General features: G+C 43.0%; 1 protein-coding gene across 1 annotated transcript in view; it reads left to right on the forward strand.

The window, feature by feature from the left end:
- Nucleotides 1-13,832, forward strand: part of LOC141085796 (keratin, type II cytoskeletal 6A-like) — a 70,274-nt gene extending 56,442 nt beyond the window's left edge. The window contains exons 4-6 of the mRNA XM_073571364.1: nucleotides 3,169-3,217; nucleotides 4,842-4,946; nucleotides 13,249-13,832. Of these exons, the coding sequence (XP_073427465.1) occupies nucleotides 3,169-3,217; nucleotides 4,842-4,946; nucleotides 13,249-13,281 (187 nt within the window). The 3' untranslated portion in view covers nucleotides 13,282-13,832. The remainder of the gene's footprint in view (nucleotides 1-3,168; nucleotides 3,218-4,841; nucleotides 4,947-13,248) is intronic.
- Nucleotides 13,833-22,848: the final 9,016 nt, after the last annotated feature.

Genomic DNA, 22,848 nt, shown 5'->3' on the forward strand with positions numbered 1-22,848 from the left:
GAGCTGCTCCACACGATCAGACAATTGCTTAATCTCCATCAAGAAAAGAAAAATTCCTCCTACGGCCCCAGAGAAAAAGAGGAAAAAATATACATAAAAAAAAATTCTGACACTTTTTTTTACAATTCCTTCCTGCTATTGAGTACCCTAGAATCTGCGGTATGTCTGGTGATTCTGTTATGAATGAGTCACCGGAGGAGGAAAACACAAAAATACAAGCTAAGTCCAGAAAACCAGAGAGGTTGGTAGCTAGCGGATTGCAGACCCCTGATCCTATTCATAACAACTAATAGTAGCCGTGGAGTGTTCCTATGGTGGTCCTAGACACCTAGTCACAGCCGGAGAACTAAATAAGCCTAAAGAAAGAAAGGGGAAATCTAAACTGCCCCAGAGCAGACCCCAAAGCAATAGACAGCCCCCAACATATATTGACGGTGAAAACAGATGAAAACACAAACACAGACAGAAAGACAGGCAGAGCAAATGATGGGGCCCAACTAACTAGGTAGGAAAGGACAGAAAAGATGCTGGCTGCAATCCGCAAAAACCCTACCAAAAATGTCTCAACACGTCTGATAGGAAAAACGGCCCTGAAGTCACTAGACTTCAAAATCCCTATATCAGCACTCCGATATATTCTGAAGACAGAGCAAAAGAGAATTAACCGATCAGGGACAAAAATGGAAATTCAGCAAAGCCCCAGCCGGGGCTAGCTGAACACAAAACTAAGCAAATCAGACAAAATCTCATGGAACAATAACAGAGCAAAAACTTAGCTTTAGAAGACAGGAACTGAACTGGAGGCCAGAGCTCAGAGCAGAGAAATCACCAGCAACCCTACAGGGCGTCGGCTACCTTATATCCACTCAGAGATTCCGGATGTCCAATTGCAATCCACCTGTTCAGGTGACAGGTTTCTCCCATCCAAATCAGTTTCACCACCTCCTTTCACCAGCAGAGGGAGTTCATCGGACATCAAAGGTGAACGAGAAAATGAGCTCATAACTGTCTGGCACCCCAGGCTTCCTCTGTCCTGCGGCTATCCTGTCTGGGCCACCCCCCTGACCGTCTCTTCTTCCAGTCCCCTCTGGAGCTCTTCCTCTCTTCATCTTTGCCACTTTCAATCTCTTCCTCTGCTCAGTTCCTCCCCCTGGACTGGCTCCCTTCTGGAACTCTCTCTCCCCTTTTATTCCCCTCCCTGGGAATTCCTCTCTCGAGTCCTCGTAACTCCGCCCACCATGACTATGCGGTTTCCCAGCCTTAAGCTGCTGTTAAGCCCTTTGCTCACTGCACTGCTCTCTGTCTCCATCTTGTGGCCAAATCTTAGTACTGCACCGTCTCCTTTTCCTGCTGTTCTGTCTCCCCCTAGTGGCCAAAACCCAGTACTTTACCAACTGTCACTATTTCTAGCTATCTCCCCTCATGTACATACAAATTTACTTCAAGTATGTTTACTGCACCCTTTACATTCACTGTTCCTCTTCAGACAGGTCCATAGATCAGTCCACCCCCTACACATGCAAAAGAATAAAAGTAATGTCTTTATACCAAGAGGATATTGTGGTAGCTTCCACTTACTAATGGTAAAAGTCCTAAATCCAAAGATGCACAATGTTCCTATTGTTGTACATTATCCGTTGTATGGTGGTCCCCAAGGTCCAGTGCACTGTGCATTGCAAGCTGCTCCGATGTCCTGATAGTAGCGTGGATGGTGAGAATCATGGCTCTCCGGCTAGTAGCATCCTTGGTAACCTCGCGACTGAATATTAGATGTGCGTGTGATGGCACAATAGATGATCACTAGGGAAGTCAAATAACCTATGTATTTTGTGGAATCATGGTTCCTCTTCACCAGGGTTTAACTGAAAGCTGACACAGGCATCTTGGGACGGAAACTCACTTTTTATCCAAGGGGGTTTGGTTTTCGGCCATGCAGTAAATGTCCTTGTTGCAGGCCATCACCGATGAAAAGATTCTTCAGAAAATATTTTACTAATTCAGATGGAACAGAAATATTTTCAAATAAAATGGTGGTTACACACGTTTTCAAATGAACCTGATGGGTATATAAGGTTCCTCCCATGGTATAGAGTTTATTCAAACCAAGCCTAAAAACATGACCATTTCGAAACGCGTCTGGTGAATATGTGTTTTGTTTCCTCCTGTGTTTCCCCTCTTTTCCAAATGCTTTTTGGTGAATGTTTTTGGATATTTTCTTTTAAATCATAGAATCGTAGAGTTGGAAGGGACCTCCTGGGCCATCTGGTCCAAACCCCTGCAGGGTTTGCAGACCAGTCACCATTCTGGTCGCTTTTTTCTGAACTTGCTCTAGTTTGTTGATGTCTTTTTTAAAATATGGCGCCCAAAACTGGACACAGTATTCCAGATGAGGTCTGACCAAAGAGGAGTAGAGGGCAATAATGACTTCACGTGATCTAGACTATATGCTTCTGTTAATACATCCTAGAATTGCATTTGCCTTTTTTGCTGCTGGATCACACTGTTGACTCATATGCAGTCTGTGATCTATTAGTATACCCAAGTCTTTTTCACATGTGCTGTTGCTTAGCCCTGTTCCTCCCATTCTGTATATGCTTTTTTCATTTTTATTGCCCAGATGTAGTACTTTGCATGAACAAGAATAAATCTTCAATTTTATCCATAACGTACCGGGAGTTTGATCATTTTCTTTCCTGTGTCTGAATAAAATATGACATGGAACCGATATGTGGCAAACTCCTGCACATTGTATTGTCTGTTGTTAATGAGGTTAAATGAATATAAAAATATGTTATGGTCCTATAGTGATTAGCGAGTATACTCCTTACTTGGGTTTTCCCGTGCATGCTCGGGTGTCCTCGGAGTATTTGGATGTGCTCAGAGATTTAGTTTCTGTCAACGCAGCTGCATGATTTGTGGCTGCTGGACAGCCTGAATACATGTGGAGATTCCCTAACAAACAGGCAATCCTCACATGTACTCAGGCTGTCCAGCAGCCACAAATCATGCAGCTACGTTGACAGAAACTAAATCTCCGAGCACGGCAAAATACTCGGAGATCACCCGAGCAATGAGTATACTCGCTCATTATGAGATGTATTCTCCACTGAATGAGCTGCCAGTCCAACAACCAAATGACTTAATTTATTTATTTAATTTTTTTTTCAGAAATGAAAATCGCATTCAGAAGAGGATGGCCACCAAAAATGAGCCTGATGTGAGCAGCTACAAAAAGAATGGCAAATGTTATTAACTATTTTGAAAAGCCATATAAGATATAAGATATCAACAGACAATCAAATACTAACAAAATAATAAAAATTTATATTTAGATTTTTAGGAGCAAAACAATAACAATGCAGCCACATCAAAAGAATCTGCATAACCAATAATATGCTAAATAGCTGCAAGCCAAATTTATTTTTGAGAGAGCCAAGATGATTGTCTATAAAATGATGGTAGTCTCACGTTAGAAGAAGTGGTGGATGGTGAGATATGGAGCCTGAAAGTCAACAAAACAACGTTACCCTTTTGCTCGTCACTGTGCACACGCAGCTCTACCATACATATGCAACGCTCGGCTACATAATCAATATATGCACAGTTAATCTACAACACTCACCTTAGCTGCAACACATTCAGCTCAGCTACATCATCAAAGCAACAACAGCACACACACACACACACACACACACACACACACACACACACACACACACACACACACACACACACACACACACACACACCACAGCTACACATATATACACACTCATTTTTCTCTACTACAACACACTTGCTCAGCACAACCAGAGCCCACTGAGCTCAGTTACATTATTAAAACACACACTTCACACATGTAAGGCTAAGCTCACACTGGGCATTTTTGCTGCGTTTTTTTTTCTGTAGCAAAACATGAGAGCTTGGCAGGAAAGAAACTGCTTCAAAAATGCAAGTTTTGCTTTTTTGTGTGTGTTTTTGGTGCGCTTTTTCATGCATTCAATTCAATGGGTGAAAAACTCTGAAGAAATGATGAAAAAGCGCTGAAAGTGACATGCTCTATGTCCAAAAAAGCTATGCAAAAAAACAATACTGATGACCCCAAAAAACCAAGCTGTGTGTGTATAAGGCCTCTTTCACACTTCAGTTTTTTGCATCAGTCAAAATTCGCCAAAAGGACGGATGGCGGATCCGTTTTAGTACTGATGACAATGGATGCCACCTGTCCGTTTTTTTGACGGATCCGCAAAATGAAGAATTTTAAAGGAATCGCAGCCTGGAAAAGGAGAGAGGGAAAGAGAGGGAGAGAGAGGGAGAGAGAGAGAGAGAGAATTTTTTTTTTTTGTCCGGCACCCAGAAAGAATTTCGGGTTATGCGTGCACAGACATCAACTGATCACTCACGGAGACGGACTTGTGGCGCATCTTTCCAGACCGCAGCATGTCAATTTCTCTTGCTAGACTCCACAAGAAAAATGTCATCAATGAATTATGTTGGACGCGGTGAAGGGATTGTCTGAGTAGTGGAAACCCCTTTCATGAATCAGGAGAGTCTGACTCCAGTCTGCACTCTCATCAAGACCAGTGTGAAAAATCGGCAATATTGATCCATCGGGTACTTAGTGTATATTTTTAGTTTCATACCTTACCTTTAGACTCTCATATCCTCTTGTGGCTTTTACATAATATTTTTCTGGTGTTTTAGCTCTGGATGGTTTTAGGGAAGATCCTTCATATTAATTTCAGGATTTCAATATTTATTTTTAGTATGGTGCTATTAATTTTAGGATAATCCTCACCCTTTACAGTCCACTGAGTTATGTTCCCAGTCATGTTTTTTAGGATGTGGATAATGCCCTCTTCAACAAGGTGAAGGTGAATGACCTTAAAGACAAAATTGAATTTTTGACAGCCGAAATCGAGTTAATTAAGCGTATGATCGAGGCGGTAAGTTATACTTTATTATCTGTTTACTTGCATTAGACACTCTGTGCCAGATACATTAAAGCAGCCACAGATCATAACAGAGCCTCCTCCATGTTTCACAGTAGGGACAGTGTTCTTTTCTTGATATGCTCCATTTTTCCGTCTGTGAACATAGAGCTGTTGTGCCTTGCCAAAAAGTTAAATTTTTGTCTCATCTGACCATAGGACATTCTCCCAGAAGCTTTGTGACTTGTAAACATGTAGTTTGGCAAATTCCAGTCTGGCTTTTTTATGATTTTTTTTCAACAATGGTGTCCTCCTTGGTCGTCTCCCATGAAGTCCACTTTGGCTCATACAACGACGGATGGTGCAATCTCACACTGATGTTCCTTGCGCTTGAAGTTCACCTTTAATCTGTTTAGAAGTTTTTCTGGGCTCTTTTGTTACCATTTGTATTATCCGTCTCTTTGATTTGTCATCAATTTTCCTCCTGGGCCACATCCAGGGAGGTTGCCTACAGCCCAATGGACTGAATAATATATTCGTAAAAGAAGGAAAAAGATGCGGCGCTCACCCAGATTTGCAGTGCAGTGTTTCTTTATTCAACCATTAACCCCTTCCTGACATCAGACGTACTATCCCATCAATGGGACCCGGGCCCCTATGCCCATGGACGGGATAGTACGTCTACTGCGATCAGCGGCGCCCACGTGGTGAGCGCCGCTGATCGCGGCCGGGTGTCAGCTGATTATCACAGCTGACACCCGGCACAATGTGTCAGGGGCGGTCACGGACCGCCCCCGACACGTTAACCCCTTGCACACCGCGATCAAACATGATCGCGGTGTACCGGGGGTTAAAGGGAAGCATCGGCAGGGAGGGGGCTCCCTCCGTGCTTCCCTGAGCCCACCACGGCAGCGCAATATGCAGCGCTGCTGCCGGGGGCTCCTTTCCTGCAGGCCCCCGAATCCAAGATGGCAACGGGGGCCTTTGGGGGCCTGCAGGAAGCTGGCTTCCTCAGTGCCTGCAAAGCGCAGGCATGAGCAAGCCTTGTGCACTGCCTGTGACAGATCGCTGATCTGTCACAGTGATCTGTGATGTGACAGATCAGCGATCTGTCACAGAACAGTGATGTCCCACCTGGGACTATTTCATAAAGTAAAAAAAAAATAAAAGTGTTAAAATAATTTAAAAAAAAAAAATCGCCAAATAAATTACAAAAAAAAAAAAAAAAATATTCCCCCAAATAAATCCATTTTTTGAAAATAAAAAAAAACAATAAAAGTACATATATTAGGTATTGCCGCGTCCGTAACGACCTGCCCTATAAAATTGTCCCATTAGTTAACCCCTTTAGCGAACCCCTTAAAAAAAAAACGAAGCAAAAAAATAATGATTTATTATCATACCGCCAAACAAAAAGTGTAATAACGCGCGATCAAAAAGACGCATATAAATATCCATGGTACCGCTGAAAACGTCATCTTGTCCCGCAAAAAACGAGCTGCCACACAGCATCATCAGCAAAAAAATAAAAAAGTTATAGCTCGCAGAATAAAGCGATGCAAAAATAATTATTTTTTATATAAAATAGTTTTCATTGCATAAAACCGACAAAACATAAAAAAACAATCTGAATGAGGTATCGCTGTAACCGTACTGACCCGAAGAATAAAACCGCTTTATCAATTTTACCACACGCGGAACGGTGTAAACGCACCCCCCCAAAAGAAATTCATGAAACGCTGGTTTTTGTTCATTCTGCGTCCCAAAAATCGGAATAAAAAGCGATTAAAAAATGTAACGTGCCCGAAAATGGTACCAATAAAAACGTCAACTCGTCCCGCAAAAAATAAGACCTCACATGACTCGGTGGGTCAAAATACGGAAAAATTATAGCCCTCAATATGTGGTGATGCAAAAACTATTTTTACAATAAAAAGCGTCTTTTAGCGTGCGACAGCCGCCAAACATAAAAACCGCCATAAATAGTAAATCAAACCCCCCGTTATCACCCCCTTAGTTAGGGAAAAATAATAAAATAAAAAAAATGTATTTATTTTCATTTTTCCATTACGGTTAGGGTTAGGGCTAGGGTTAGGGGGCTAGAGCTAGGGTTAGGGCTAGGGTTAGGGCTAGGGTTAGGGCTAGGGCTGAGATTGGGGTTAGGGGTGTGTTGGGGTTCGGTTTGGGGTTAGAATTGGGGGTTTCCACTGTTTGGGCACATCAGGGGCTCTCCAAATGCAACATGGCGTCTGATTTCAATTCCAGCCAATTCTGAGTTGAAAAAGTCAAATGGTGCTCCTTCCCTTCCAAGCTCTGACATGCGCCCAAACAGTGTTTTACCCCCACATGTAGGGTATCAGCCTACTCAGGACAAATTGCAAAACAATTTTTGGGGTCCAATTTCGCCTGTTACCCTTAGGAAATTAAAAAATTGGGGGCAAAAATATCATTTTTGTAGAAAAAAGTGATTATTTTATTTTCACGTCCGAGCGTTATAAACTTCTGTGAAGCACTTGGGGGTTCAAAGTGCTCACCACACATCTAGATAAGTTCTGTGGGGGGTCTAGTGTCCAAAATGGGGTCACTTGTGGGGAGTTTCAATAGTTTAGGTACATCAGGGGCTCTCCAAACGCACATGACACTCGCAGACCATTCCATCAAAGTCTGCATTCCAAAACGTCACTGCTTCCCTTCTGAGCCCCGACGTGTGTCCATACAGTAGTTTTCTCCCACATATGGGGTGTCAGCGTACTCATGACAAATTGGACAACAACTTTTGGGGTTCAATTTCTCCTGTTACCCTTGGGAAAATAAAAAAATTGGGGACTAATTGATCATGTTTGTGGAAAAAATACGATTTTTTTTATTTTCATGCCCGGGCATTATAAACTTCTGTGAAGCCCTTGGGGGATCAAAGTGCTCACCTCACATCTACATAAGTTCCTTAGGGGGTCTAGTTTTCAAAATGGGGTCATTTGTGGGGGGTTTCCACTGTTTAGGTACATTAGGGGCTCTCCAAAGGCAACATGACACCCGCAGACCATTCCATCAAAGTCTGCATTCCAAAACGTCACTACTTCCCTTCCGAGCCCTGACGTGTGTCCATACAGTAGTTTTCTCCCACATATGGGGCGTCAACGTACTCAGGACAAATTGGACAACAACTTTTGGGGTTTAATTTCTCCTGTTACCCTTGGGGAAATAAAAAAATTGGGGACTAATTGATCATGTTTGTGGAAAAAATACGATTTTTTTATTTTCATGCCCGGGCATTATAAACTTCTGTGAAGCCCTTGGGGGATCAAAGTGCTCACCTCACATCTAGATAAGTTCCTTAGGGGGTCTAGTTTTCAAAATGGGGTCATTTGTGGGGGGTTTCCACTGTTTAGGTACATTAGGGGCTCTCCAAAGGCAACATGACACCCGCAGACCATTCCATCAAAGTCTGCATTCCAAAACGTCACTACTTCCCTTCCGAGCCCTGACGTGTGTCCATACAGTAGTTTTCTCCCACATATGGGGCGTCAGCGTACTCAGGACAAATTAGACAACAACTTTTGGGGTTCAATTTCTCCTGTTACCCTTGGGAAAATAAAAAAATTGGGGACTAATTGATCATGTTTGTGGAAAAAATACGATTTTTTTATTTTCATGCCCGGGCATTATAAACTTCTGTGAAGCCCTTAGGGGTTCAAAGTGCTCACCTCACATCTAGATAAGTTCCTTAGGGGGTCTAGTTTACAAAATGGTGTCATTTGTGGGGGGTTTCCACTGTTTAGGTACATCAGGGGTTTTCCAATCGCGACATGGTGTCCGATCTCAATTCCAGCCAAAAACGTCAAATGGCGCTGCTTCCCTTCCGAGCTCTGCCATGCGCCCAAATAGTGGTTTACCCCCACATATGGGGTATCAGCGTACTCAGGACAAATTGCACAATAACTTTTAGGGTCCTGTTACCCTTGGAAAAATAAGAATTGAGGGTGAAACGATCATTTTTGTGGAAAAAATATGATTTTTTAATTGTACGGCTTTATGTTATAAACTTCTGTGAAGCCCTTGCGGGTTCAAAGTTCTCAGCACACATCTAGATAAGTTCCTTAGGGGGTCTAGTTTCCAAAATGGTGTCATATGTGGGGGGTTTCCACTGTTTTGGTACATCAGGGGTTTTCCAATCGCGACATGATGTCCGATCTCAATTCCAGCCAAAAACGTCAAATGGCGCTGCTTCCCTTCCGAGCTCTGCCATGCGCCCAAATAGTGGTTTACCCCCACATGTGGGGTATCAGCGTACTCAGGACAAATTGCACAATAACTTTTAGGGTCCTGTTACCCTTGGAAAAATAAAAATTGGGGTGAAAAGATCATTTTTGTGGAAAAAATATGATTTTTTAATTGTACCGCTGTACGTTATAAACTTCTGTAAAGCCCTTGTGGGTTCAAAGTTCTCACCACATATCTAGATAAGTTCCTTGGGGGGTCTAGTTTCCAAAATGGGGTCACTTGTAGGGGGTTTCCACTGTTTAGGTACATCAGGGACTCTCCAAACGTGACATGGCGTCCGATCTGAATTCCAGACAATTTTGCATTGAAAAAGTCAAACGGCGTTCCTTCTATTCTGAGCTCTGCCATGCGCCGAAACAGTCGTTCCCCCCCACATATCAGGTATCAGCGTACTCAGGACAAATTGCACAATAACTTTTGCAGTCCAATTTCTCCTGTTACCCTTGGTAAAATAAAAAAAACTGAACCTGAAGTATTTTTTTTGTGAAAAAAAGTTAGATGTTCATTTTTTTTTATATATTCAAAAAAATTCCTGTGACGCACCTAAAGGGTTAATAAACTTCTTGAATGTGGTTTGAGCACCTTAAGGGGTGCAGTTTTTAGAATGGGTATTTTCTATCATATAGACCCCTCAAAGTGGCTTCAAATGTGATGTGGTCCGCAAAAATAAAATGGTGTTGCAAAAATGAGAAATCGCTGGTCAATTTTTAACCCTTATAACTTCCTAACAAAAAAAAATTTTGGTTCCAAAATTGTGCTGATGTAAAGTAAACATGTGGGAAATGTTAGTTATCAAGTTTTTTGGGTGCCATATCTCTGTGATTTAAGGGCATAAAAATTCAAAGTTGGAAAATTGCGAAATTTTCAAAATTTTCACCAAATTTCCGTTTTTCTCACAAATAAACGCAAGTTATTTGAATGAAATTCTACCACTAACATGAAGTACAATATGTCACGAGAAAACAATGTCATAATCACCGGGATCCATGGAAGCGTTCCAGAGTTATGACCTCATAAAGGTACAGTGGTCAGAATTGTAAAAATTGGCTCGGTCATGAACGTGCAAACCACCCTTGGGGGTGAAGGGGTTAAAGGTCACACAATAAGGGACGGGCAGATAACATGAGGCATGGGGGGAAAAAACAGACGACAGCCGTTTCGCGTACACAGACGCTTCAACAGGTCCAGGTGTGTAATTACGTGATGTCATTTCCTTAAATAGGTCTATGACTAACAACAGGTGAACATTTAAAAAAACATGAATGGACATTTTCAATTAAAAACAAGTAACATAATTGCATCTTTATGCTGACTGCAGGAACAATCACAAGAAATTTTTTCAAAAGGAGTGTATAAAGATCCTTACAAAAAATTATTTATAAAGGGAACTTTAAATGCGGTAATTGTAATTACTGTCACTTACATATGACTTCCAATCCTCTAAAAATCGGACCCGTTCAGCATAGAGTAAAAGATTTTATTTCTTGTAAAAGTAAATTTGTGGTATATATTTTGTTTTGTCCTTGTTTATTTTTTACATAGGAAAAACTATTAGACCACTTGCAACAAGATTTCGTGAACATTATCATTCGATTAGTACAGGAAAAGCGTCTTTGCGCTTAATAAAACATATGCAAGAAAAACACAATTCCAACCCTGAATTATTACGCTTTGCTGGTTTAGAAATTGTAAAATTTCCACCACAAGGTGTTAATCATAATAAATTGTTGATGAGACAGGAAGCCAGATGGATAATTAAATCTAAAGCGCAGGGTCCTTTAGGACTGAATGATAGGTTGGATCTGTCTTTTTTTGAAAAGAGAAAAAAATTTTTTGTAAAAAATTCCTTTTGTAAAAAAATTTTTCTGTAAAGAAAAGAATTCTTTGTAAGGATCTTTATACACTCCTTTTGAAAAAATTTCTTGTTGTGATTGTTCCTGCAGTCAGCATAAAGATGTAATTATGTTACTTGTTTTTAATTGAAAATGTCCATTCATGTTTTTTTAAATGTTCACCTGTTGTTAGTCATAGACCTATTTAAGGAAATGACATCACGTAATTACACACCTGGACCTGTTGAAGCGTCTGTGTATGCGAAACGGCGGTCATCAGTCTTTTTCCTCGCATGCCTCATGTTGTCTGCCCGTCCTTTATTGTGTGACCTTTAATGGTTGAATAAAGAAACACTGCACTGCAAATCTGGGTGAGTGCCGCATCTTTTTCCTTCTTTTACAAATTTAGCATGTTTTTTCTGATGCTGAGCACCGTTATTCCCAGCGGTGTTTTACACACTGTGTGCCTGTGATTGTTCCTCAACTTGTTGCTGGTGGATTAGAGCCTTGGTGCCGTTCATCTGGGCTTTCTTTGAATTGAATTGAATAATATATTCAGCTGTAGTCACAGGAACTTCAAGCTGCTTGGAGATGGTCATATAACTTGTACCTTTAACATGTTTGTCTATAATTTTCTTTCTAATCTCCTGAGACAACTCTTTCCTTTGCTTCCTCTTGTCCATGTTGAGTGTGATACACACCATGTCACCAAACAGCACAGTGAGTATCTGTAGCCCTCTATACAGGCCACTCACTGATTCCAGGACTGTAGACACCTGTGATACTAATTAGTGGGCACACCTTGATTTAACACGTCCCTTTTGTCACATTATTTTCAGGGGTACCATTATTTCTGTCCAGTCCTATTTCATGAGTTTTATTTTTTAAATAATTCTGTGGAAGCATGGCTGAAATGCAATATCTGACTTTCATTTGTTCATTTTCATAGATTTTTTTATTTATCATTACTTTTGTCAGATTCAGTTTATCTCTGTGACCATTGTGGGCTTTTCTGTCATTAAATGAGGGGTACCAACAATTTTGACCATGAGTGTAGATTATACTTGTAAAATGAAAATGCTTAGCACACAAATTAGCCAATTCATGAGAACCCACCAGACAAGGCAAGGTGTACTTTTCTCTGGTAGGACCCTAAACCTAATATTTCTCAAACATACCTCTCTAGGCTAAAAGCCTACAGATTTAAAGTGAACCTGTCAGCAGGATTGTTCTCAGTAAACTACAGACAGTGTCAGGTTGGTGCCATTATATTGATTACAGTGATACCTGGTGATGAAATCCATCTTGTGGATGTTTAATCTTTATTTGTAGTTTTCAGTTAATGATATGCTCCTGCTCCGGGGCGGCCTGTGGGCGGCGCTGTAGGTGTTTGGGCTTTTTTCATGCCTTTTATTGAATTATAACAACATATCAACACGATTGCTGGTTGCTTAGCATGGCTTCCCTTGCCTATCCCTGCCAGCAGTGCAAATATCAGGCAGCTCCTCCCTCCAGTGCTTCCCTGAGCTTTGGCTGTAGTCTGCATCTCACTTCTGGTACCCTGTCATGGTGTTTCCTTGTTTTGTCTCTTCTGTTATGGACCCAGCTTGTATTCTCATTTTGTCTGATCTCTCTGTTCCTGACTCCGATTTCATTTCCTGATCTTGCACTGCTTGCCATAACCTCGGACTTCCTGACTCTGTCTCACTCTTCCTCCTCTGTGCCGGGACCGGGTCAGAAATCGGTGAATCCCGTGCAGTGTACCATGCATATGCTGGTGGAATTCATAATTCTGCAGTCACGCAGAGTGACTTCAGACTTATCGGTTTGGAACCGAAAACCCCTTTAAGGATTAACTAACAGATCTACAGCACTCACAATATCAATCTATCAAAATGAATGAATCTTATAATAAGATCACTGCTTACATCAAATCAATGACTATTGAATCAACTGTGGTGGCAGCATCAGTGGGATCTGCGTGGTTCCCCCTGTTGTCCCTCTGACAGTCATGGTTTTGATATTCTTGGACATTTTAAAAATGTTTACTTCTGTTTTTTTTTAAACAAAGGTTTATTTTTTTGTACTTTGATGGGTGGCCCTTTATCAATATTCTCATTTTGGTATAATGATACAATGGGACATGCATTCCATTTGTGATATTTATTGATGCCCCCTTAACATGCATGTTATTTTTTCCTCAGATCAATGTTGGCGATGTAGGAGGACATGATTGATGATATTCCTGGATTCTAAGTCAAGAATCAATGATAGCGATCAAAGAATCAAGTATCATACTCCTCAATATAACAGAAATGTTATTATTATACTATTGTACATTAGCATCCATATGAATAGGAACATAGAACTTTAGTACAGTAGCAGTAAGTTTATTGGCAGACTGTATTCTCTACTTTAAATTTGCGATTTGTTTTACACCAAATTTGGGCAAATTTGCTTACAGCAAATTTATTATACATTTTGACCCATTTTCCAACCTGCATTTCAAATGAGACAAAAAATTCCTAAGTGAAGTTTTGGTCATATGATTGGAAGCATTCAAAGGAACCTGTCTGATGATTCATGCTGCTCAAACCATGCACGATTGCAGCCACGTATATTTTCTCTGAAATTGAGCATTGGATCCAAACGGTAGAATAGAGGAAAGTATGCAATGAAAAAAAAACACAAAATCATATAATAAATTTTAAAGATTTTTATGAAAAAAAACAACTGTTTCCTATAAATTTTTTCTGTCATCCTATCAATAAATCATTACATAATCTAATTATACGTGTCTTGCTTTATTAAGCTTTGCTTACCGTTAAGCTGACGTACCTCGGTGCCACTGGAGGAACGTTTCTGAAGGGTCACTTTCTGTTTAAACTAAACACGTCCATGACATCATGTAATTGCCTCATAATTTTCATTGTGATTATATATATATATATATTTTTAATTGTAGACAGAAAATACATAATTACTGGGGTCAATCATGGGTAGGGAACATTAAAAGGATAGAGATTTACTGTTGTGACTTTGGAAGGCTTTAATATCTTCTTGGTACTGGGTTGTGACACGACCATGGAGAGAATGGTGTGAAAGTTATCAGGGATGTTGATAGGGTCTTAAAAGACATTATCCCTGGATGGATATTACTTGGACATACTGAAGAATATAATACTTATTAGTTGCATACATAAGCAACAAACCATGATTACCAACATTGCTCTTGCCAATGCATTCTCATTCAGGCTCCTGCCCAGAATTGCCCCTAAACATTTTGGAGTCACCCAATTGTGAAAGGAGTTCATGTAAACACCCCTTTTGAGCCTTGGTCACCACTGATGTGTAGGTCTGTTTCTCAAAAATCTGGACAGTCCTGACAAATCCTTGTCGGGTGGAAACGGAGACCCTTCACAACAGTTACATACAGTATGTCATATCTGATATGTTCTCAATTACAAATGTTCTCTAGTCTCATCTTTTCAATATAGAAAACTTTGCCAGTCTCTTCTTCTAGTCACAATTTCAAGAGCACAGTTAGGGATATTTTCCATATCTGGAAATCTAATCCTGAGCAGTTTAGGAAAAAAATCCTTTTATTTTATTCAGTTCAGTAAAAGTTGTAAACATTCCCTATGTTTCCTCTTATGGTATCTACAGGAATACGTAGTATTATCATGTTACTCTATAAATACATGGAGGGAAGCCAGGGGATTTTGATGCTCATCCAAACATTGTCCAAACCATTATTAGAATTCTGTAAATATTTTTATAAAAGTGCCTGCAACATCTAAAAAAAAAAAAATTACAAAATATGAATATTTTATTTTTTTCATAATTGTAATTTTTTTAATTGAGAAACGTTTTCAATTTTAGCAAAAATAAAAATGTGAAAATTGTAACTTTATAGTATCCATTAAGAAACATCAAGTCCAGCTTATGAAATAATTATATTTTAGCAATAAATTAATCAAATTATATATGGTAAAGAAAAGAGAACAACGGACTGACATAAATGATGGAAAGTAGGGGAAGGGATAATTAATTGGTATGACTAAATGACCTATTATAATAGACTTTTAAATATTAAATGGTGAATATTATTAATAGTATATTAGATAATTACAATAGTAATAATATATTATTAGCTATTAGCCCATAACCATCATGTAGAAATCAGTAATAAATAGGTTGTCCATTGCTGAACAACCTCTTATTAAAGGAAAGCTATCATCAAAAAATGACATATTGCTTAAATCAGGTATTTTAGACTGCTCTCTCAGAAAACACTGGTACATGAGCCACAATGTTCAAATGCCAACCCTATCTTTTGTATGGTGAGATTGTGCAACAATCATTATAAATTGCCTATTGCGATTGGTGGATCCTGTGTTATCATGAAACGTGTGTAGAGGTGTAAAGATGGAGAAGATCTTGTGCACCCTCTCTGAAGACAATGTATTTTATGTGAAATGTATTTTACTGTATGTGGGCTGTAATGTCCTTTCAGTCAGGGAGTACAGAGTTAAATGTAGGGCCGGCCCATAGTTGATAGGAGTGAGTGGGGTGCCGAAAGCAGTTCCTGGTTTTACATAGAAAGTTAGTCTAAGGTGGTAGTGAACTAGAGAAGATATAGAGCTCTGACAGCTGTATCTGGGTGTTTTGTTGTGAATTCTCTTTCTGGGCTCCCTCTGGTGGTTACTGAAGGTAATTGAGCTGGTCAGATTGACAGAGGTGTTGCAAGTTCTCTTTCTGGGCTCCCTCTGGTGGTTACTGGAGGTAGTGGAGCTGGTCAGATTGACAGAGGCTTGCCACCTGATGATGACTATTGGAGATCTGGGATTTCTGACTGGTGTATTTAAGACATCTGAATTCCTTCTATCCATGCTGGTGATTTTCTTCCTGTGCCTTCTGAGGTCTGATGTCTCTTGCTCTGTTCCTGCATGGTTTAGCTAAGTGGTTCATTTGCTAATCTTTTTGCATTTGATCTGGTTTTGTCTATCTCTGCTTTGTGCAGGTCAGCTTGCTCCTGCTGGGGCTGTGCTGGATCACCGCCCATATGTTACTGCTTGTGTCAGTTTGTTATGTCCCCTTTTATATTGCTCTCTTTTTGCTTTGCTTTCAGTATATACCTGAGTGCTGATATAGTGGGGGCAAAGTCGTGTGACTTCAGTGTTTTTTTGTGCATCAGACGTGTTGGATTTTTCAGGGTTTTTGCGTGATTGCAGACAGTGTCTTTCCTTTCCTGTCCTGTCTAGTCAGTTTGGTCCCCATTATTTGCTCAGTCTCTTTTCCTGCCTGCATTTGTGTTTTCAACTTTTCTCACCGACAATATATGTTTGGGGGCTGTCTATTCCTTTGGGGTCTGTTCTGGGGCATTTTAGATTTCACCTTTCCTGCTTTAGGCTGAGTTAGTTCTCTGGCTGCGCCGAGGCGTCTAGGGCTTTGTAGGTACGCTCCACAGCTACTGCTAATTGTGTGGATAGGATCAGGGGGTCTGCAATCCGCTTAGTTACCAGCCTCTCTGGTTTTCTGGTGGCTTAGCCTGGTTCTGTTATCCTCCTCAGTGACCCATACATAACAGTGTGTGCTGAAGATTGCAATATTGCAAAGAAGTAGCAAATCTTTCAACAGACAAGCAACAGGGACAGCAGAATCATTTCTCAGCAAAGCAAGCTGGGGAACATAATAGAAGAGTATCAGAGTATAGGTGAAGTGTTGGTCAGACCTGGAGATGTGCAGTGAAGGAATACAAGGTCAGCCAGTAGGAAATCAGCTAGAAAGAGTTCCCTTACACTGTTCACACAGAGTACACGTAGGGTGCAGTGGTCACAGCAAAACACATTTACCCATGTGGTCCTGTACCAGGAAGGTGGAGATTCCCAGCATAGCCTGCTGCACACCAGTAACATCCACAACAAGTTATGTGGAACCGTCACGTATGTGCATCTATCCTGCGATACAGAATAAAATGTATTCAAGAGCTGCACCTGCTACTATTTGTATATAGTTCCAACACTTTGTAAAGAAGAGTTTAGGTTTCAAAAACTGCCTGGCTTATTCTCTAAGAATTTGAAGAGTTCAATCCTCAGCTCCACTGTGACACAACAGAGTCCACCTTGAGAGGTATGTTTATGGTAAAGAACTTTAGTGAACACACCCAGTGACCCATATGTTTGATGTTTAGGGCTTCCAAAGTAAATATCATCCGGGAACTTCACTGTAGAGGTAATGTAATCTTGCCTATGATGATAAGAAGCCTGCTGAAAATTCTTGAAAGGGCAGGAAGTTCCAGTCATGTCGGCACTTGCAGTCCCGGTGATGCGGTAAAACGACACATGATGCCCGGCGCCCGATCAGCGCTGGCATCAATGTCCCCGTCTTCGGACAAAGTGAGCATGAAGAGGAGCCAGGGCTGCAGCTGATACCAGATGTCCTCGTCATGTTCAGTTTGTTCGAAGGTGGGGACAGTGATGCCAGAGGTGATTGGACTCATTCTGAAACGCGTGTCGGGTTGTGTACTTGGACTGCGGACCACCAAGGTAATCCTCTGTTGTCTGTTTACTTATCCTGTATTGACATTTACCGAACACATAGATTTCTGCCATGCATATATGCTACATCTATGTGATACCTGTGGAGACACAGGGGGTCGGCGGGTGCCCCTGGTCTGCTAGCCGAAACCGCATGGACCAGTGATCGTCTCACCGAACGCCCGCTCTACCTTTAACATGGGCATAACGCTACTCAGACAACACAGATTGAGGGTAAAACAGCGTGGCAATGCTTTATTGAACCACAAAACAGGCAGATAACACGTAGAACAGTCCCAGCAAAATACCCCAAGATGGTGCACATTACAGAGTCTCACCCTTACGCTGACTTGCCATGATAATGGCAGCTGTTACTTCAGAGCTCCCAGGGTTGGCTACTCCACCTGTGGCATGCACACAGAGAGGAAGTAACAACATGCATAGGGAGATGACAGTCCATTCAGGTACAAGGCAAGTTGACTCGAGAGTCACAACCTGGCTTTTCCAAACTTCTTCATGGAGCCAGGCGACCAGCGGGTCACAATCTTGGCTTTCTACAAACGTATCCATGGTTCAGTGATGGTCAATGGAGCGGAACTCTATTCTTCCAGCCAGGGCCTAAAACCCCTGTTGACACAAATGGGTTTGACTGACTGCTAAAAGTAGCATCCTCACCTATGACTTGTTTGCTTGTAATTAGTGTGTATGCATAAAAGCTGAGTGAGTTTCTGGGATCCAGGCAGACTTGTATCTTTCATCCAGCTCTGGGGAGGAGGACCCCCATATAGTGATTGGGCCGGAACCAAGGGGACCGCCATCAGAGTTATTGAAGGAATCACATCAGGAGGATTACAAAGGGAGACATGCGACTGAAGTTGTCAGGGCAACAGGGGGCGGGGCTAGGGTAAAAGGAGCAGGGGACGCGCTGAAGTGGCAGTTGGGGAAGAGGGAGAGTGAAGGCAGGACGCAGGGTGACTTGCAGGGGCACCGAGAGGAGCCTGCGAGGAGAAAGCTGGACATTTACCGACAAGAGAGACGTGAGAGACTGTTCCCAGAGACTGCTCCCCGCTCCTGTTCTGAGAGAATCATCCCCGCTACCCCCCGCCTTGGTGAGAGAGGAACTTTACCTCAGGTTGTGGCCGTGAGTACCCGTAACCAGGCCACAGAGGCCTGGGCACTTCCCCCCAGCCTTCCCGCATCACGCCGACCCGGCCGTTACCGGCCTGAAGATACGCCTCCTCGTCACAGGCGAGATAAAAGGCTCGCTACCCTGGCTTTGGGAGAGACTCCTTGATACAGGATGGCTACAGGTCATCTGGGGAACTGCGTCATCACCGCGCGCCACCTCCATCATTTTCTTCAGGGCCTGTTGCGCCCCAACGGCATCGCTTTCTTCAGGGCCTGTTGCGCCCCAACGGCATAGCTTTCTTCAGGGCCTGTTACGCCCCAGCGGCAGCGCTTTCTTCAGGGCCTGTTACGCCCCAACGGCATCGCTTTCTTCAGGGCCTGTTGTGCCCCAGCGGCAGCGTTTCCTTCAGGGCCTGTTGCGCCCCAGCGGCAGCGCTTTCTTCAGGGCCTGTTGCGCCCCAACGGCCTCGCTTTCTTCAGGGCCTGTTGCGCCCCAACGGCATCACTTTCTTCAGGGCCTGTTGTGCCCCAACGGCATCGCTTTCTTCAGGGCCTGTTGCGCCCCAACGGTATTGCTTTCTTCAGGGCCTGTTGCGCCCCACCGTCATCATTTTCTTCAGGGCCTGTTGAGCCCCATTCCTTCCCGGGGAAGCGAGACTTCAGGACAGCCGCCTCAGCGACCTCAACGCGGCCACGCTCACGAAACCAGCAGTCCCTGGAAGGCTAAGTGGCTTTAGAATATGGATAAGATTGTTGAGTCCCTGCGTGGACTGTTTGTTTTGTTCTTAATTGTATGTTTGTTCAGACAAAACCAGTGGCTAAAGCTAGATAAAAGTTATTTTGCAAACCATCAGTCGTCTAGTGTCTCGTCACTGCATCCTGCGAACCTGCTCAACCCTACACAGCCACTGACATTTCTGGATTGTGAGTCATGGGCAAAGCAAAAGAATTGTCAACGGATAGATGGGAAAAGGTAGTGGAACTGTATAAAACAGGAAAGGGATACAAAAAGATATCCAAGGAATTGAAAATGCCAGTCAGCAGCATTGTTCAAACTGTGATTAACAAATGGAAAATCATGGAAAAACAAACCTACCATCAAGTAGATCAACCAAAATTTCATCCATAACTGCCAGGAAAATTGTTCAGGATGCAAAAAAAACCCCACAAATAATATCATTTGAAATACTGGACTCTCTGAAAACTAGCAGTGTGGCTGTTTCAAGATGCACAATAAGGAGGGACTTGAAGAAAAATGGGCTGCATCATGGGTGTACCCACCGTGGGACGGGGGGGCAGCTGCCCCCCCAAGAATCAGGGGTGCCTCGCGAGCGCAAATATCAAGATGAGGCCATCAGCTGGGGTTTTTGACTGCCGGCCCTTTAAAAAGTGCTTGGCTGTGATGCACATAGGGTTGCGATAAGGGATTAAGAACGTCCTGACGTTATCTTTGTGGGCAGAGAGAGCGCACTCTTCTCTCTCGCCCCTGGCTGCAGGCCTGCAGAGCAATTGGTTGTGAGCCGAGCCACTGACTCAGCGCTGCAGCCTCCCTACCCGCGTGTGCCTGGCACATGCGGCCCGCAGGGTGATGCCAGCGGCAAGATATAGTCATCACATTCTGAATCATCACAGATTCAGATGCTGATGCCGTCTCTGGGACTGGGTGAGTGAGTCACCCAGAGAGTGCATGATAATGACTATGATAATTTGTTATGTGTGTATAATAATAATTGACCCCACACCCCCAGAAACATGTTTAAAGTAAAATGCATCAGCCCATCCCCCAGCTACCAGCACCTGTATTATAATACAGTGGGGCTGATGTATATACAGGTGCAGGGCTGGGGCTGTTGACGTATACAGGTGCTGGGCTGCAGGCTGGGCTGGTGACGCATATAGGTGCTGGGCTAGAGGCTGGGCTGTTGATGTATATACAGGTGCTGGGCTGGAGGCTGGTGACGTATACAGGGGTTGGTGACATATACAGGTGCTGGGCTGGTGATGTATATACAGGTGCTGGGCTGGGGCTGGTGGACAAGGATGGATATATGGGGGCCAAGATGGATGTATGCGGGAGCCAGGGTGCATATATATGGGGGATTTATGAGGGGGGAGCAGCACATGGCACCAGGATGGATATATGGGGTGGAGTAGCACAAAAGGCCAAGATGAATATATGGGGGTGGCAGCACAAGGGACCAGGATGAATATTTGGGGGGGTGGTAGAACAAGGGATCGGGATGGATATATGGAGGGGAGCAGCACAAGGGACCAGGATGGATATATGGGGGGAGCAGCACATGGGCACATGATTGATATATGGGGGGAGCAGCACAAGGGATGGATATATGGGGGGGGAGGAGGACAATGGACATATATGGGGACCTGTATGGATAGCTGGGGCCCAGGCTACAGATATTGGGGCCAGGCTAGACATCGGACATGGGGGGCCAGGATGGGGCATACTATAAAATAAAGGATGCCAGACTGGGCGAGATTATTAAATAAAGATGGACTTAATTACTTTTTGGAGCCAGAATGAGCAACATGCTGTATTAGTTTATGGTGACAAGTGGGGAACATAATTTCTTTAGGATCCCATTAGGGATATTACTACTGTCATATAATTTACTTTTTAGGAAACTGTTTTCCATGGAGGGAGCAAAATGGGGGTCCTGTTACTATACAGTGTGGCACTATGTTGCTTTTTTTCTATCTGACATAGTGTTGAAGTCGGGGAAAAAAATGGGGAAACTGCTCTGGAAGCAATCAGCTATTGACAACTGTTATATTTTTCAGAGATGAGCCCTGGCTGCAAGAAGTGATGGTCTGTGCTGGATGAAGAAAAGCGAAGATGAAGGACTTCAACTACAGACGTCACTGGTGAATTCATTGTATTGCATGTACATGCATTCAGTGTATTCCAGTACCATCTCTATGCTGATGACACCCAATTATATGCTTCTTCTCCTGATATCACACCTGCCTTTTTAGATAACACCAGCGATTGTCTAAATGCTGTGTCTAACATCATATCCTCACTATATCTGAAACTGAACCTGTCAAAGACTTAACTCCTTGTGTTTCCTCCCTCCACTAATGTACCTATACCCAACATTGCCATTTCTGTGTGTGGTTCCACTATTACTCCCCAGCAACATGCCCGCTGTCTTGGGGGTCATACTTGACTCCGAACTTTCATTCGCCCCCCCACATCCGATCACTGGCTCGCTCTTATCTGCACCTCAAAACATTTCTAGAATTCGACCTTTTATTACTTTTGATGCCGCAAAAACTCTTACTGTTTCTCTTATTCATTCTCGTCTCGACTATTGTAACTCTCTATTAATCGGTCTCCCTCTTACCAAACTTTCCCCCCTTCAATCAGTCTTGAATGCTGCAGCCAGGATCATATTCCTCGCCAATCGTTACACCGATGCCTCTACCTTGTGTCAGTCCTTACACTGGCTACCCATCCACTCCAGAATCCAGTACAAACTTATTATCCTCACCCACAAAGCACTCCATGGCTCAGCACCACCCTACATCTCCTTCCTCGTTTCAGTCTACCACCCTACCCGTGCCCTTCGTTCTGCTGATGACCTCAGGTTAGCATCCTCAATAATCAGAACCTCCCACTCCCATCTCCAAGACAATACATGTGCTGCGCCAATTCATTGGAATGCACTGCCCAGGTCAATGCGATTAGTCCCGAATCCCTACAATTTTAAGCGTGCCCTGAAAACGCATTTATTCACACTGGCCTACTGCCTCAACACATTAACTTAACTCTCCCTGTGTGGCACAGGCAAAAGTTTTACCATGCCAGGCTCCCCGCATCATGTTCCCACATGCTTTATGCATCTATTAGCCCTCTGTGTCTGTACTGTTACACACTTAACATTATGGCTGGTGCAAATAATCAGGGTGTCACCTCACCGCGTCCCGCGTCCCATCCTTCTCACCGGGCCACCGCTCCCCGGCGCATTCCCGTCAGTGCTTCTGCTCCTCTGGCGCCGCTTGCGGCCTCCCAGGCACGCGCTCCCCGTGGCTCCCGACGGTCGTGCGCACTGCCCCTCTGAACCGTCGCCTCTCTTGCTGGTAGGAGGTCCCTGACCCGGAAGCCCTCCCCACTCT

The sequence above is a fragment of the Dendrobates tinctorius genome, unplaced genomic scaffold (genome assembly GCF_039654945.1).
Source record: "Dendrobates tinctorius isolate UK_male_01 unplaced genomic scaffold, ASM3965494v1 ptg000029l, whole genome shotgun sequence".
In the NCBI taxonomy this organism is placed as follows: domain Eukaryota; kingdom Metazoa; phylum Chordata; class Amphibia; order Anura; family Dendrobatidae; genus Dendrobates; species Dendrobates tinctorius.